This window comes from Aquarana catesbeiana, linkage group LG04 (assembly GCF_042186555.1).
Source record: "Aquarana catesbeiana isolate 2022-GZ linkage group LG04, ASM4218655v1, whole genome shotgun sequence".
Classification (NCBI taxonomy): domain Eukaryota; kingdom Metazoa; phylum Chordata; class Amphibia; order Anura; family Ranidae; genus Aquarana; species Aquarana catesbeiana.
Window position 1 is genome coordinate 574,009,750 of NC_133327.1, and position 18,172 is coordinate 574,027,921.

Here is an 18,172-nt window from a genome sequence, read left to right on the forward strand (position 1 = left end):
CATATGCAACCATATTATTTTAGTTTTTTTATTTTTACTTCCCTTGACCTAAAATATTTCAGTTTGTTGTTCAACTGAGTTTTACAGTTTATAGGTCACATTAAAGATGGAAAAAGTTCTGAAATGATTTTTTTTTTTTTTTTACACAACACAGAAACCTGACATTTTAACAGGGTTGTGTAGATTTTTTGTATATCAACTTTATTTACTCAACACAAACCTTTCTTTCTCTTCTTTTCAATACCACCATATTATTCTCCAGGCACACCGCTTCCAGAAAATGTATATTGTTTAGGCCTAATCCTCTGGCTTAAAGCGATTATATCTTAAGCTGGCCATACACTGAAATTTGTCCGGTTCAGCAAGGAAGGACTGGGCAAATTTTTGATTAGTGTGTGGCAGTCCCCGTTTTGATAAGTCAAAGGGATGTGTTGGATTATTTTTTATTAATAATCGGCTGGAGCTGCTGATCAATGTATTCTGCTAGCTGCAAAACCTGCTGTCAGAATATAAAGTATCTGTGGGCGGATTTCTCTCCACCTGTGGATAGAGAATACAGCTTTTTTTTAACGTGTGCCAAAACTGCTGTGGAGCAAAATGGTTAAAAAGTGCTTTATAACTTTGTGTAATTTCAGAGACCCACGATGGCGTGCAAGATATGGCATGTGATACATTTATTAAGATAGCTCAGAAATGCCGCAGACATTTTGTTCAAGTTCAAGTTGGGGAAGTAATGCCATTTATTGATGAGATCCTAAACAACATCAATACCATAATCTGTGATCTTCAGCCTCAACAGGTAAGCTTTTTTATTTCAAAATGCTGAAGTTTGGGAGCTGGTGGCACAAATTAAGCATTACTCTTTACTGTAGCATAATTTTTCGTGGTATGTGCAGGTTTTTATTGTAGAATGCTAACACTTCTTCCAACATGTGTTATGATTTAGGTTCACACATTCTATGAAGCTGTGGGTTATATGATTGGAGCTCAAACAGATCAACCCGTACAGGAGCATTTGATAGAAAAATATATGCTTCTTCCTAACCAAGTGTGGGACAGTATTATTCAACAAGCCACTAAGGTGAGTGATAGCCAGTTTAATCTCCGAACAGAAGGAGGGGGTGTAAATGTGAAAACTTTTGAGTACTTTTTTTTTCTTTCCAATTTTCATACAGAGAAAATAGCAAAGATTTACAAAAAGACAAGATAGAGTGATGACATTGCCTACACAACGACAATGCAAAGTAAAACAGAATACAACAAATAACATAGTATTATCGACCCAGCATAAACCTTGTACATTTGAGCATTACATGCCGAACTATCACACTGTGGAACACAGAATAACTTTGTGTAAAGGGGGTTATAAGGGGAAAGTGGGAGTGGTGTAAATGTATACTGGTGCCCAGTCTGTTGTTATCAATACATATCTTGTATTTGATTAAACATTTTAATGTAATATTTAACCATGTGCCATTCATAGGCCTGGACTTGAGGTAGTTAAAACTACTGCTGCCAGGGACTTGGAATCATTTTTTCAGCCTATCTGGAAAAGTTATCCAAGGGGATTTGTGCTTGGTTAGCTGCAATGGAAGGCAGGGAAAACTTTAGAGGTCTAATAGACTGCTGATGTGTCCATAAAGAGAACATCGCATACCTGAGGAAGGATTCCTGCGCACCTCTGAAATGTTGCTCTTGTTAAACTAATGAGATCGTTCTTCAATAAAACCTTTGGATGATATTAAAGATCCATAGTGTGCTAATAAATCTGTACACGGATTTGTGATGCTCCCAGTTCCCAGCTAGTTGTTGCTGCAGCACCCCCTAACCGCTTGCCACCTAGCCACAATACATTTATTGCGGCAGGGCAGCCAGAATCGCGTACATGTATGTCGTCCTGCCTCTTCCAGGTAAAAAGCGTGCCACTCCCGTAAACCATCGGACGCAACAAATTGCAGCTCCCGGTGATCACAATGTAAACAAAAGCTAATATGAATTAATTTAAAGAAGAAGTATGGGTTTAGGTTTTTTTGTCCCCCTTTATACTTAAGTGGATGCAGCAGCGGTCCCCCGGCGTCTCTGCACTGAGAACCGACACCACCGGTGGCTCGGTTCTCTCAACTCCCCGAGTGGAGAGCTGATGACTGTCAATCAGCAGCTCTGCTCCTCCACGCTCACTGGAGCGCTGAGCTGAGGGGGGGGAGCGGCCATCTCAGCGGCTCGCTGAGAGCCATCAGTCCAGGCACCTGGCGGATCCAGAGTCGGAATGTGCCTGGACTGATCTATGTGATGTCAGCAGAGAGCGGACTTCAGACCGCTCTCAGCTGAAAACGGGTCGCAGGAGTGCCAAACGAGCTCAGGCTGGACTTCTCCTTTAATTCCTAAGACCCCTTTCACACTGAGGCGCTTGTAAACTGCCAGTAAAACACTGAGTACTTTTGAAGAGCTTTTCAGGCGCTTTTGAAGCGCACTGCCTCAGTGTGAAAGCATTCATTGATTTTAATGAAAATCGGTTTTCGTGAGCTTTTCAGGTGCTTTTTTTTTTTTAGCGTGAAAGCACCTCATTGTGAAAGGGGTCTAACTGCTGTGATTCTTATAGTTGGCCATTGATAGCCCACAGCTAGCATATGGTTTTTGGGCCAGTCACAGCACCCTGTACCATGTGGTAGCTGTGGGCCAATCACAGCACAGTAGTAGTTATGCATGTAACCCATTCATGATGGTTCAAAACATTGCAGTTACAGTTATAAAAAAAAAAAAAAACATACCGTCAGTCATATATGATGATGACTCTGTAATGCACTGGTGTGTAAAAAAAAAAAAAAAGTTTTTTTAATTTTTCCAAAAAATTACAATTTCAAAAAACTTGCCATGCCCCTTACTAAATATCAGACTCTCTACTTTCCAAAAAGAGGTCATTTGGGGGTTATTTGTACTGTCCTGGCATTTTAGGCCATTGGTACATCAGGACTGATCAATTTTCAAATAGAACAAGGGGCTGTTGTATATTAAGGTGGGGTTTCTTACTATCAAGCAGTTTCCCACAATAGAAAAAAGTTTGTTATACTTTGAGAATTAAGATATGAGAATTTGTGGTATTTAGGAAATATCAGCTCAAGAGAAAAAGCTTTGTGAATTTAACCCGTTGCCATTAGTTGCTTCTTAAGGTGTCTCCGCCAAACATGTTTTTTTGTTTGTTTTTTTTTGTTTTTTGGGTTTTTTTTTAGCAGAGTCCCTGAAGAATAAAATGGTTGCTGCAATTTTTTGTCACATGATAGCAGGCTATCGAACACCAAAATGCATACTTTTTTTTCTGAACACCATATAATACCCAATTTTTTGATAAAATATAAAAGCTGTTTCACTGAGTAAAAAGAAACCAAACATGTCACACTTTAAAATTGTGCATGCCAATGGAATGACAACAAACTATGGTACAATTAATTATCCATAGGCGTCACTTTAAAATCTTTACAGGTTACTAGTTTAGAGTTACACAGGAGGGTCTGGTACTAGAATTATTGCTCACTCTGACATTTTGGTTTTTACTGGTGTGTGTGTGTGTGTGTATGTGTATATATAATCTATCTCCTCGTTAGGGTGTTTGCCTTCTATATTTTTCCTTTTTACCATCATCGAAAGAAAATCACAAATTTTGGGTTGACATCAGATCAGTAATAGAAGGGAAAGCTTCCAATGGGGACACTAGTTCTAGCGACCTTGGTGTCACGCTGCATTTCTTTCACTTTGGAGGGATTTCTTCACTTCCTGTTTTGGCAATGGGACAGTAAGTGAAAGGAAATCTCCTCCATGGGACACAGATGGTAAAAGAACAAACAGGGGTTATAAACTTCCTTTATTCTATCCAAAATGAAGCAAACGTTTTTTGCCTTTTTAGTTACACTTTTAACAGCCTCAAAAATATAAACCTATTTTGCAAATACTTTTGCAAACCTGGTTATTACCTTGAAAAAGTAGTAGTGACACCATAACTGCGCTGCACAATGGTCTATGTGGGGAGCAGGACTGTGGGAGGTACCTAGCAGATCCATACACTACAGAGTAAATGCATGATGCAACACAAGTCGCTCTCTGCACAGGGATTAGGAGCATTAGTGACTAATCTTTGTTATAGAAAGTTCCTAGAAAGTTTTATGCCGAATTACTGCACAGATCTAGAAGAAATACACAATGAATGGCAAAGCTCAAATAGGAATGCTCCTACAAATTTGTATTCAGACAATTTTTCAACTTGCTACAACCACAATGGCACCTTTTATATCTGGATAGGGTCATGTTTAAGGCTGCTGCTTCAGTTTACATTGTCCTTGTGAAAAATTTGGAGAATATTGTGTTGATGCTTGTGTAGCCTAAAAGGTGAAAGTAGTACCTCATTTGCAAACTTTTATTTTTTTCAGAACGTTGACATATTGAAGGACCCAGAAACAGTCAAACAACTTGGAAGCATATTAAAAACAAATGTAAGAGCATGTAAAGCTGTCGGACACCCCTTTGTTATTCAGCTTGGAAGAATTTATTTGGATATGTTAAACGTGTACAAGTGCCTAAGTGAAAATATTTCTGCAGCTATTCAGGCAAATGGTAAGCTGGCAGTGTGTTTTTGTTTTGTTTTTTTGTTAACTTCCCGTTATACAAATTTGCCATTATATTATCGTATATTAAAGGTGTACCTTGATTCTTTCAGGGGAGATGGTTACAAAGCAACCTCTGATACGCAGCATGAGAACAGTTAAAAAGGAAACCTTAAAGCTAATATCAGGTTGGGTTAGCAGATCGAATGACCCACAGATGGTAAGTAATTTTTTTTTTTTTTTTATTGTGCCTGCATGTTTGCTGTCCACATTAAAGGGGTTGTAAACCCTTACATATGTGAAGTGACTAGCCTCAGGCGATACACAGAGATGAAACAAGTCCTCCTACATAAGTTTTACCTGTTTATCTGCAGTTTTCTCTACATCTTTTTAAAGTCCAGAATTTATACAACTTGTCTGAGCTTCCAGAAATCGGGGGCAGGAGCTGAATTCACATTCTGCAGAGCTCAGGGAGAGCTGATTTTGGGGGGGGGGGGGGGGGGGAGCACACAGCTGAGGCTGTCAAATCATAGGCTGCATACTGGAGCTTCCTCCTCTGTCAAAGTTTTTCTCTTGTCAGGAAAACTTGTCAGAAGTGACTAATGCTGATAGCAGAGGAACGGGGAAACTGGCAGAAATGACACTTGGTGCTCTCGATTGAGACAGGTACACACTGTAGAGAGATATGCTTTGTTTATATTTCATGTTTGAAACCACCTTCATTTGTAATAGGCCCTTAAAGGATAAGTTCACCTTTAGTAACATGTTACACCCATATTTAGGGTGTAACATGTTACTAACTGAGTAGCCCCTGCATCCTCTGGCGTAACTGTTATGCCAGCAGACCAGGCAGCCACTGTCGCAATTTTAAAAAAGTGGCCTAGTTCTGTAAATAGAACTTCAACTATCAACAGCCATTGGTGATGTCACCAGGGTGCTGATTAGCGCTCTTGGTAGTTCATTGATCCTCCCGTCATTCAGGAACTGCCTGCCCGTAAGAGGTATGGGCAGACAGCTATACTGACAGTCCGCAGGAGCCTGGCATATATTTTTACCTACAAAAAGATGTGCGTTTAGTTTTATTTTTTTAAAGGGTGAACTTATCCTTTAATGCACATCAACTCAGTTAACATACCTGCTTCTTTAATGTACCAGGACACTTAGGTGTAAAAACATGTACATGGTGGGGGTGTGGAGGGGTGTTAGCTGGATTTGTAAGAATTAGAAAATATAACATGCTTGGGAAAGTGTGAATAGTCTTTAAATGTCAGTTTCATGGTTAAACATTTTGCTGTTCATCAAAGATTATTTAAGTTGTCTGTTCTCTAAATTGGTCATTTGCTTGTTCTGTTTTTAGGTTGCAGAGAACTTTGTCCCTCCTTTGCTGGATGCAGTTCTGATTGATTATCAAAGAAATGTGCCAGCTGCCAGGGAGCCTGAAGTACTCAGCACAATGGCTACTATTGTAAACAAGCTAGGAGGCCATATTACAGCAGAAATACCTCAGATATTTGATGCTGTGTTTGAATGCACGTTAAACATGATAAATAAGGTATGTTCCGTTTCTTTAGGTAAGCTAATGTACAAAATGTTCCATGTAGACACTTCACAATAAAATATTTTATGCATTTTCCACTCAATGTAGTCAATGTAATTTTACAGTGCATTGCAGCAGATAAACATGATTTTTTTTTTCCCCCCAGTTATCATTGCACCCTTCCACAAAAAGCTATTTAAATCATGCAAAAGAATATAGATCAGCCTTCTCTACACACACGGTTTTCAAGTACATTGGCTTTGGTCTACACTGATCACTGGGTAATGTGTATCTCTGCAATGCCAAATATGATATTATGGTGTACCCTTTAAGTTGCACATATACCCGTACCCACAGGAAGAAACTGAAAGGAAAAACTAGAACATGGGGTGTTGATCTTTTCTGTGTTCTCCTATCAAGTTACCTGTGGGTACATGCAGGTGTTTCTACTTGTGCAATAGGGATGAGCTTTGCTCTAAGTGCCGAGCGTTGGAACAACATGTAAAGGCATAGTCATTAACACTTATGTCTGTTAACCTATGTGAAAAATTTGGTAAACTAAAAGGTGCATGCTGCTGGCTGGCAAGCTGGAAGCATGGATTAACACCTTAGCACTTGTTTTCATACTGAGAAATTATGATCTACAACTTACGGTTAAGGAGGTAAAATTAAAGCTAATCTACAGCATCCTTATTTTATTTTGTACAGGACTTTGAAGAGTACCCAGACCACAGGACAAACTTCTTTTTGCTTTTACAAGCTGTAAATTCCCACTGCTTCCCTGCTTTCCTGGCCATACCTCCGGCACAGTTTAAGTTGGTTTTGGACTCTATAATTTGGGCTTTCAAACACACCATGCGAAATGTTGCAGATACAGGTAGGAACATATACCAGTTGTCATATGCTATGCCTACATGTTTATAATGCATCACAAAGGGCAGTATATACAGTTGTGCTCATATGTTTACATACCCTGGCAGAATTTATGATCTCTTGGCCGTTTTTTTCAGAGAATACGAATAACACAAAAACATTTTTCACTCATGGTTAGTGTTTGGCTGAAGCCATTTATTATCAATCAACTGTTTCCTCTTTTTAAATCCTGATGGCAACAAACTACCCAAATGAACCTGATCAAAAGTTTCATACCCTGGTGATTTTGTCCTGTTAACACACACACAAGTTGACTCAAATGGGTTTGAATGGCTATTAAAGGTAACCATCATCACCTGTGATCTATTTGCTTGTAATTAGTGTGCGTGTGTGTATAAAAGGTCAATGAGTTTCTGGACTCCTGACAGACCCTTGCATCTTTCATCCAGTGCTGCACTGACATTTCTGGATTCTGAGTCATGGGGAAAGCAAAAGAATTGTCAAAGGATCTGCGGGAAAAGGTAGTTGAACTGTATAAAACAGGAAAGGGATATAAAAAGTAGTGCTGCGGAAATTTAACGATTCCTCGATTAATCGTTAATTTTTTTGATCGGTACTCACCTCTCCGCCGCCTTCCGGGTCTTCAGAGAGTTCCATCGGGGATCCAGTGACGTCACTGGCTCCCCCCCCCCCCCCAGTCTTTGACGGTGCCCACACTGGACAATGGTAAAGTAATGGAATACAGCAGGCGCCTGACCGATCCAATCATGGCCTGAAAGGCTTTGACCGAGTGGACGTGTCTGCGAATTGCAGAGGTGCCAGTTTTGTAATTGGCCGGACATGCCCCATGCAGATGATACGTGACACTTGCTGGGAATATACAAACATTGGAAGGCATTATGAAGGTGAGTGTGTTGTCTGTACTGGACAGGTCAATTGTGGAGGAGGAATCATGGTGATTTAAAGTATATATACAGCTTGAATTTGTATTTTAGTTTTAGATTAGGTCATGCAGAGAGAAAACACCTCTCCGTTTAGGCTTTGCCTTGTGCATCCCAGTGTGGAGCTTTCATTTCACTTCCTGTCCCAGAGACAACGGGAAGTAAAATGGCATTCCCATTTTAGATGGTTGTCAACAGGACTGGTATACCCATTGGAGGCATTACCTAGATAGCAAGCAATTGATCTGCAAGTTTGAAAATGACTTGTTAAAGTGGAGGTCCACCCTAAAAACAAATTTAACATTAGGAGACTCCTTAAAATTTTTTTTTTAAAAGTGTTAAGTCATGGATTGTGGAAACTAATTAGTGTCGGGTGATTGTATATAGTGTATACCACATTTGCCACTGACTAATGCAGAGTTGCAATGCAAGGAGATCAGCTAAAAGTAGTTGGATCTGTATGTGCTTTATAATTAATCGAAATTAGTCGATTGATTTTTTTTTTTTTTAAATTGATCGAACACGAAAATTTTAATCAGTAACGGCCCTAATAAAAAGATATTCTAAGAAATGAAAATGCCAATCAGCAGTGTTCAAACTCTAATCAAGAAGCGGAAAATTAGGGGCTCTATTGAAACCAAACCACGGACAGGTAAACCAACTAAAATTTCAGCCACAACTGCCAGGAAAACTGGGATACAAAGAAAACCCACAAATAACTGCAGGTGAAATACAGGACTCTGAAAACATGTGGTGTGGCTGTTTCAAGATTCACAATAAGGAGGCACTTGAAGAAAGATGGGCTGCATGGTTGAGTCGCCAGAAGAAAGCCATAAAGTATCCTGCTTACAATAGCCAAGCAGCACAGAGACAAGCCTCAAACCTTCTGGCACAGTCATTCAGAGTGATGAGACCAAAATTGAGCTTTTTGGCCACGATCATAAACGTTGCATTTGGAGAGGAGTCAACAAGTCCTATGATGAAAGGTACACCATTCCTACGGTGAAACATGGAGATGGATCGCTGATGTTTTGGGGATGTGTGAGCTACAAAGGCACAGAAAATTTGGTCAAAATTGATGGCAAGATGAATACAATATGTTATCAAAAAATGCTGGAGGAACATTTGCATTCATCAGCCAGGAAGCTGCGCATGGGATGTACTTGGACATTCCAACATGACAATGATCCAAAACACCAGGCCAAGTCGACCTTTCATTGGCTCTAGCAGAATAAAGTGAAGGTTCTGGAGTGGCCATCTCAGTCTCCTGACCTCAATATCATTGAGCCACCCTGGGGAGATCTCAAACGTGCAATTCATGCAAGACAGCCCAAGAATTTACAGGAACTGGAGGCTTTTTGCCAAGAGGAATGGGTAGCTTTACCATCTGAGAAGATTGTCTCATCCACAAATACCACAAAAGACTTCAAGCTTTCATTGATGTTAAAAGGGGCAATACACGATATTAAGAACTGGGGTATGTAAACTTTTTAACAGGGTCATTTGGGTAGTTTCTGTTGTCATTATGATTTAAAAAGAGTAAACACAGTTGATTGATAATAAATGGCCTCAACCAAACACTAACCATGAGTGAAAGAAAAGTTTGTGTTCATATTCGCTGAAAAATGACCAAGAAATCATAAAATTCTGCCAGGGTATGTAAACTTTTGAGCACAACTGTATGTGGGGTCAGCCTAGTCACTCTGATTTTTTTTTTTTCTAAGTGGAATAGAACTTAAAGTGAAGATTTGCATTGTTAAAAATATTGTGCCTATGCAGGATTCTGAAATTTAACTTGCTTGTGGAAGTTTACAGGCATGCATTTGCCTATAGCCTCCAGTTATATATCTGTAATGTGAAAAGGGCACTTTGACTGCTAGTCTCAGAAAGTTTAATATCATTACTGTTCTGCTCACTTGTTCCTTCTGGTGGATCTGACATTAGGAAGCAGTTCCCTGTCTTAAGATGGCTACTGCCACACAGGACACATTGTAGAGCAAGACCTGGTTAGTAGTAAATCATTGAGAAAGAACAGCTGCAGAGCTCCACAGGCACAGGCTAGTTCTTTGCATATTTGGGCACATCTTGTAGAGTCCAGTTCTTGTTAATTGGAGTCCTCAGTAAAATTAAATTTAATCTATAGGTATCTATGCTTGTATTGCTATTCCAATGGAAAACAGTTATTTTTGACAAACCAATATAAGCTTACTTGAAAAATCTTTCATGTGTTGAGTGCTGCCTGTCTGGTGGGCATCTTTCCAACACCTTCTCTTTGTAGTTCAGAAGTCAGGCTCTGTGAATTCTGTGACACAGGAGTGCCTATCGACAGGGTATAATAAATGCGTCACAAATTTTCGGAAAGTAAATGTGTGGGGAGATTCACAAAGTAAATTTACAGGCTTCAAGATTGTTCAGAGTTAGGGTAGGCTAGAAATAATTGAAATAAAAATGTAGAAATTAATTTGATTTTGCATTTTAATCATAGATATACTTTAAATGTTGTGGCCAACTTCTTTCTTTTACAATGAATGTGTGTCTATTTCAGGATTACAGATTCTTTATACTTTATTACAAAACGTTGCTCAAGAAGAAGCTGCAGCGCAGAGTTTCTATCAAACCTACTTCTGTGACGTTCTTCAGCACATCTTTTCTGTAGTGACGGATACTTCACACACTGCTGGTATGTGAGGAATTGTACACTTAAGTAATTACTGTTCATGGACTTGTTAGTTCAGAAAACAATTGTAAAAAAAATAACTAAACAGAATATTAAGCTTGTCAAGGTTAAAGGTGCTACCACTAATGAACACCTCTCCATTGCATTGTTACTAAAAGAACATGTCTCAGACCTGGGCAACAGAAACGAAGTGTATTTTGGGATAATGTATAACCAGAAGGTTACCACAAGTCAAAATCCTAGGATCCAAGTGTATAAGCAGATGAAATTCTATATACACCTTGCCTTTCCCTGTAGTTGAGTTGTCTCTCTTGGCAACCCACCACATTGTTATATGCATATTGGCCTCTTGATCCTGAGATTATCCTACTCTGTTTAGGTATATTTTACCAGTAAAAAAATGAATGCATTTGCAAACTGAGTACTTAATCTAAATCTTATTTTATTCCCCTGCAGGGTTAACAATGCATGCGTCAATTCTGGCTTACATGTTTAACTTGGTAGAAGAAGGAAAAATAAGCGTACCGCTGAATCCTGCAGTTCCACCCAATAATCAGATATTTATTCAAGACTATGTAGCTAATCTATTAAAGTCAGCGTTTCCTCATCTGCAGGAGTGAGTAAATGAGCCAATGTGATTTTGTCTGCAAATATTTTTTTTTAGATTCCAATATAGCAACCAAAAACACTCTTTATAGTGTTGTGCTGAGGTTTCATGTTGAATACCAATTGTGCTCAGATTTATGGGTTGGTTCACTTATTAGATTGATAAAACCTGTTTGTATTTGTAAAGAAGCAGTTGGAAATGGGCATCTTTGGGATCCTGAATATCCACTAGTTTTTATTATACAGTAGTCTTCCCCTATTTTAGTGTGTCGCTCTGTCAAGACCTAAACGTCAGTTTAGTATCAGGCCTTTTAAGACCCCCCATGAATACTAACCTGTCCCCTGCCTGAGGTTAGCACTGATAAACATACTCTCTTGTCAAGTCTGCCGAGGGAGGGTAAAATTGCTAAGAATGCCTTTTAGATTTCTTTCTGCAAACTTTTGTTGGTTACATGAGTGTCCATTTTTAGAAGTGCGCTTAGGGAGAAGATGGGATGACCTTAAAGCAGGGATGCTCAACCAGTGACCTACATGTGGCCCACAACCTCCTGCTCTGGGATGGCAGGGTTGGCAAGTCCAGATCATGGGTTGCTGACCTGCTATTGGAGAGCATCGATGTGGATGGAGCCAGTGCCAAAGGAAGCAAGCAGCTGTGGAAGGAGCAGGAGCTTCATAAGCTGATGCTTCCTTTATAGCGATGGCTCCTGTCCCAGGCAAAATGCATTTGGTATCACTCCGCCTGGGGGTTAGCTGCGCTGAGCCATAGATTTCGGTTATCTCCTGCAGGTTTGGTGTGCTTTCAGAAAGTGCACCGCACCCACAGGATGTAATAGAATAGAAGTCTATGGCTCAGTGCAGCTAACCTGCAGGAAAGCTGCAAATGCACTGCGCTGAAAGCAGCCTTATGGGGTGCTCAGGACAGTAAGGTCTCATTTACATTTGCGGTTTGGTGGTAAAAACCCATAGCTCATTGTGGCCCGCCACCAGTTACTAAATCACTTAAGTGGCCCTCGCTTATCAAGAGGTTGAGCACCCCTGCCTTAAAGCTTTATACTCTGATACTTCTGCTCTGACAGGGTGAGAATACGAAGAAAATAAAAATTCAATGTATTCTCCATGAGATGAGGCTGCACTATCATCCTATCAGTTGAACAGTTGATTTTTCAGATTTACAGGTGAGAGAAATTGCTGACCCCTGCTTCTGAAAATGGTAGTACTTTTATTGTGCTTGATGCTGTGGTTTCAGATCTTGATGTCCCTGGCCCAAAACAAGTATGCAGGTCACCACTGACCGCATGCCCTTTTTTTGTGGGGGTGGGGCAGTAACGAAAACAGAAAAAAAAAACAGACCACTAGGTTTTTCAGAAAAGTCATCAAAAGTGATGACTGAGTGCAATTTTTGGAATGCTTTACAACGTCCAATAAAACTGGCCTCTGTCCAAAAAAAGTCTTCGCCATCCACAGTGCTGTGGAAACGGTAAGCAGCTGAAGGAATCTCTGTACTGCCATACTTGACGATTTCAGGCAAGGGATTCTGTAATAATGAAGGTAGAACATCACCATTGCTGGAAGGTCTCCTGATCGGAGGTTGTGAGTATACTGGGCAGAGTTAAATAATTTGGTGGCATTAAGGTTGCATAATTGTTAGGTTGGAGCCCCATGGAAAGTTAAATGGAATAAAAACAATACCCCTTAGTATTACTGCTGTGCCACTTACTAGATAAGGCTGATACTGGCAACTTGCACAGTTCCTGTAGAAGAACCATTATTCATCATGGTTGGGCTTACTCTCATGTAAAACATAAGGTGGATGGCAAATCTCGCCTTTGCTTACGAGGAGATATCTGCCAACAATGATATAGAAGGCTTCAAAAACAAATGGGAAGTTTAATTGCAAGTGATTTCCTTTACATGTATGTCTGAATGTCTGCAATTTATATGCTATTTTTCTGTTTATAAACACTTTTTTTTTTTTTTTTTTCTTTTTTTTCTTTAGTGCCCAAGTTAAACTTTTTGTGACTGGTCTCTTCAGTTTAAATCAGGATATTCCTGCTTTTAAAGAACACCTTAGGGATTTCCTTGTACAGATTAAGGTAAATATTGCCTGGTTTGATACCCAGCCAAGGGATTCAGTTTCCATTTCCATTACGATTTAAAGTCTACTCATACTATATGAAAAAAAAAATTCAACAGAGCATATTAAATTAAGGCACCCTGGCCTGGTGTGTGTGGGGGTGTTTATCTGTGGGATTATACAGAATCTGAAAGCCCCCTTTAACAATGATGCCCCCCATATCTTACTGTGGGTTCATTGGCTTTTTTTTTTTTCAGACGCCCTAGAGAATAAAATGGCGGTCGTGGCTATACTTTGTCACACCGTATTTGCACAGCGGTCTTACAAGCGCAATTTTTTTTTTTTTTTTTTGGAAAAAATTAAATTTTTGAATTAAAAAAATACAGCAGTAAAGTTAGCCCAAATTTTTTTTTATTATGTGAAAGATAATGTTACGCTGAGTAAATTCTTGCCCAACGTGTCACGCTTCAAAATTGCACCCGCTCATGGAGTGGGAAACAACTTTGACCCTTAAATCTCCATAGGCGACGTTTACAAATTTCTACAGGTTACCAGTTTTGAGATACATAGGAAGTCTAGTGCTAGAATTATTGCTCTCGCTCTAACAAGCTCAGAGGGGCGGAGCGCTTTACATTTTATTTATTTTTTACACTGTCCTTTTTAAAAAATGAATACATTTGGGTCACTTTTATTCCTTTTTACAAGGAATGTAAACATCCCTTGTAATAGAAAAAAGCATGACAGGACCTCCTTAAATGTGAGATCTGGGGGTCCAAAAGACCTCAGATTTACACTTAAATGCAGTTAAAAAAAAATCTGTTTTTTTTTTGCACAAAAAAAAAATTCCCCTTTAAGACCATTGGGCAGAAGTGACGTTTGATGCCCCTGATAAAAGTAATCGTGTGGCAAATCTGCTGTGAGGGCCAATTTTATCTGAAAGAGGACCATCCGCTGTTGAAGAGGATACCCGGGTTATGGCAGCTGCCATAACAACGGTATTCCACTTCAAACAGCCGACGTACGACGGCGTGTGGTCCACAAGTGATTAAAGGAAAAAAAAAAAAAACTTTTTTTCTTATGGGAAAAAAAAAAGTGTGCATTGATTCTTTTTTCCCTACAGGAGCCTAAAAAGCATTGCACTTGCAATCAGTGGATTGTGGGCGCATTGTCAGGCTCCTGCACCCTCCAGATTTTTGCCCATATCTCCATAAGGCTTTCAGTTAGAAAGCTGAAGGAAGAGCGAATAAAGCGCGAGTGTGCTGATCAGTAGATGGTCCATTGAGAAGTAAGTAGGGAAATGCTAGAACTTCTCCCAACCTTTTTTGTGTCGTCTTTCTCTGGTAAAAGTTGTCCCTGAAGTGAGGGGAAGTACCCTGACACCTGTTTAGACTCTTCCCCACTCTGTCCAAAAAAAATTGTTTGACTATAGATGGACTTTAAGCTAGGTTTTTTTCCATTATGGTTAATCCATTGCCTCTGCTTCCAATTGCAGGAGTTTGCTGGTGAAGACACTTCAGACTTGTTTCTGGAAGAAAGGGAAACAGCCCTTCGGCAAGCCCAGGAAGAAAAACACAAGCTTCAGATGTCCGTTCCTGGCATACTTAATCCACATGAGATTCCTGAAGAAATGTGTGATTAGTTTTTAGAAACCAAGTTAATGTTACTTTCCCTCCTCCCACTGAACATCAACTTTGTTCAGGAAAACATCACTTTGATTATCGTTGACCAAAATGATGCCAATTTGTAAATTATAATGACACCTAGTGGCCCTTTTTTCTTATTATGCGTTTTTGTATAAGAAATTTTCTGTGAAATATCCTTCCATTGTTTAAAGCTTTGGTCATCTTTAGGTTTGCATGACATTTAAAATTTAGTTCCCCCCCATTAAATACTCCCACCATTTTGTTTTGTGGGGACAAGCAACTTCAAATTTACATCTCTGCAAATGTTTTGCCGCAAATTTCTTTCTCCCCAACTAGAAATGTCATATTTTCATTCTTTTATAAGTTTAGCCTTCCTTCTAGTGGATCTTGCAGACTAGAAGGAATTGGAATGACAAATTGACTAATGAAGACAAATCAATCAGGGCTGCATTCTCTGAACAATGAGCAGGTTTATTTTGGGTTGAGGTGAGCTGAATAACATACAGACTGCAGGTTGGATAAACTTTTGCAGCAAGATCATGTGCATATCATCCCATTGTAAAGCAACTTCAGAAAGTATGGGAACACAGTACAGTTAGTTATTTTTACACTTTTTTGTTTTTGTTTTGTGTGTGTGCTGTCGCTTTGTCGACAACAGCTTTTTGTTTTCCTCAATGAGGAGCGTTGCTCATTTGTGAGCCTTCATTAACGAGAAGTGAAATGGTTAAAAATATTTATCCTGTTAGAATAGGCTTGCATCTTTTTAACAACTCATAAAATTCTGGCTTTTGAGATGACTTGTACTAATTTACATTGTTTACCATGCTGTAGTGCTTTAAGAACACTACTACTTAAAAGAAAAAAAAAGCAAAATAAACTTGGTTTACATTTATTTTTGCGTCTGTTTTATGTAATTTATACCCATAGTCCCTACATACAGCGGGTAAAAGTATTGAACATGTCACCATTTTTCTAGGTAACTATATTTCTAAAGGTCCATTGACATGAAATTTTCACCATATGCCGGTAACAACCCATGCAATCCATACATACAAAAAAAACAAGTTCAGAAATTAAGTTCTGTGTCATAAAATGGAATGACACAGGGGAAAAGTATTGAATGCGTGAAAAGAAAGGGAGGTGCAAAAAGGCACGGAAAGCCAAGACACCATCTGAAATCTATCAATTAGAAAGCACTCCTGCCCCTTGTCAGTGCAAATTAATATCAGCTGGTTCAGTCTCAACTGATGGCCTATTAAAGGTGTCTCATTACCAAGATGTCACACAAATATCTCATGATGGGTAAAAGCAAAGAGCTCCCTCAAAACCTTAATGTTGCAAAACATACTGATAGCATTGGTTACAGAAGGTTTTCTAAACTTCTGAATGTTCCAGTGAGTACTGTTGGGGCCATAATACGGAAGTGGAAAGAACATAATTTAACAAAAAAAAGGCAAAGCCAGGTGCTCCTCGTAAGATTTCTGACAGAGGAGTGTAAAGAATTATCAGAAGAGTTGTCCAAGAGCCAAGGACCTCTTGTGGAGAGCTTCAGAAAGACCTGGCATTAGCAGGTACAGTTGTTTCAAAGAAAGCTATAAGTAATGCACTCAACCGCCATGGCCTTTATGCACATTTACCACGCAAGACTCCATTGCTGAAGTAAAAGCATGTTTAATATTGTTTAAAGTTTGCTGCACAACATTTAGACAATACTGGGAGAATAGTCTGGTCAGATGAGACCAAAATTGAACTGTTTGGATGGCTTAATGCACACCATGTTTGGAGGTCAAATGGCGCTGCACATCACCCCAAAAACACCATACCAACAGTGAAGTTTGGAGGTGGGAACATCATGGTGTGTGGCTGTTTTTCTGAATATGGTACTGGCAAACTTCATGTCATTGAAGGAAGGATGATTGGAATAATGTACCAAGACATTCTTGATGAAAATCTGCTGCCATCTACCAGGATGATGAAGATGAAACAAGGGTGGACATTTCAATAAGACAATAATCCTAAACTCAAAGCCATGGAAACTCTCAATTGGTTTCAAAGAAAGAAAGAAAATAAAGCTGCTAGAATGGCCCAGCCAATCACCTGACTTGAATCCAATAGAAAATGTATGGAAAGAACTAAAGATCAGAGTTCATAGAAGAGGCCCACGGAATCTTCAAGATTTGAAAACTGTTTGGAAGAATGGGCAAAAATCACACCTGAGCAATGCATGCGACTAGTCTTTTCATACAGGAGGCATCTTGAAGCTGTCATTACCAACAAAGGATTTTGTACGTGTGTTCAATTCCATTTTATTACACTTAACTTAATTTCTAAATGTATTCGTTTTGGTTTCTTTATATGTATGAATTGCATGGCGTGTTACCGACATGTGAAAATTTAATGTCAATAGCACCTTTTAGAAATAGATTTACCTAGAAAAATAGTGACGTGTTCAATACTTATTTTACCCACTGTATTTATTATAGACATCAACCAGACACCAGGTTTTTACAAAGTTAAAACACCAGCTGCTATTATGCTCTAAATATTACTTGGTCTTTACAGATGTTCACAAAATGGTTTCAGGTTGGTTTTCTATGGAGCAAGAGAGAAGAATGCTGACCAACTCAATCCATAGGGCCTATAATCCTCCCAGAATCCTGAGAAGTCTAGGCAAATATTCTTTAGGAAAATGCTTAGATTTGATGTATGCACTTTTTTTTTTTTTGGAAGTTTTAAAATTGTTTTCAAGTCAGCTAGTACAGTTGGTGAATATCTGCCTTGATACGGAGTATGGCATTTGCCAGCTGAGATTTTGAAATCAAGTGTGTAGTACAGTACGAGTGCCAGCTGTTGGTGAGCCCTGGGTGGGTATCACCAGAAATGTAGACTTGCCATTGTGATCGCTTGATGAGCATACCTTTACAGATCCTTCGGTAGCTTTCTGTGTGTGTGTGTTTTTGTCTGGGTAATGCTGCTCTTTATCAATTTTCTGTATTTATTGACAATACAGAATTTAAAGTGGAACTTTAGTCAGAAACTTAAGTACTGCTAGATCATCACTTCAGGCTGGCCCCTTTTGCAGGTATAACTATGTAAAATTTTTAAAAAGTACCTAAACTGTTTAAAAGCCAGTAATGCACTCTCTCACCCTGCTGTGCACATGCTCAGCTGCGCTCTATTTTTAGGCACTGATGAATTTGTAGCGTGATGGTATGGTATGATGGTCCTA

The 18,172-nt window shown here is 39.2% G+C and overlaps 1 protein-coding gene across 2 annotated transcripts in view; it reads left to right on the top strand.

Annotated features, from left to right (window-relative positions):
* Positions 1-15,835, top strand: part of XPO1 (exportin 1) — a 96,998-nt gene extending 81,163 nt beyond the window's left edge. For both annotated transcript variants that reach the window (XM_073628082.1, XM_073628083.1), the window contains exons 16-25: positions 636-799; positions 947-1,081; positions 4,419-4,602; positions 4,706-4,812; positions 5,950-6,144; positions 6,838-7,006; positions 10,489-10,623; positions 11,077-11,236; positions 13,223-13,319; positions 14,793-15,835. In XM_073628082.1, coding sequence (XP_073484183.1) covers positions 636-799; positions 947-1,081; positions 4,419-4,602; positions 4,706-4,812; positions 5,950-6,144; positions 6,838-7,006; positions 10,489-10,623; positions 11,077-11,236; positions 13,223-13,319; positions 14,793-14,939 — 1,493 coding nt within the window. In that variant the 3' untranslated portion in view covers positions 14,940-15,835. The remainder of the gene's footprint in view (positions 1-635; positions 800-946; positions 1,082-4,418; positions 4,603-4,705; positions 4,813-5,949; positions 6,145-6,837; positions 7,007-10,488; positions 10,624-11,076; positions 11,237-13,222; positions 13,320-14,792) is intronic.
* The last annotated feature ends 2,337 nt before the right edge of the window (positions 15,836-18,172 follow it).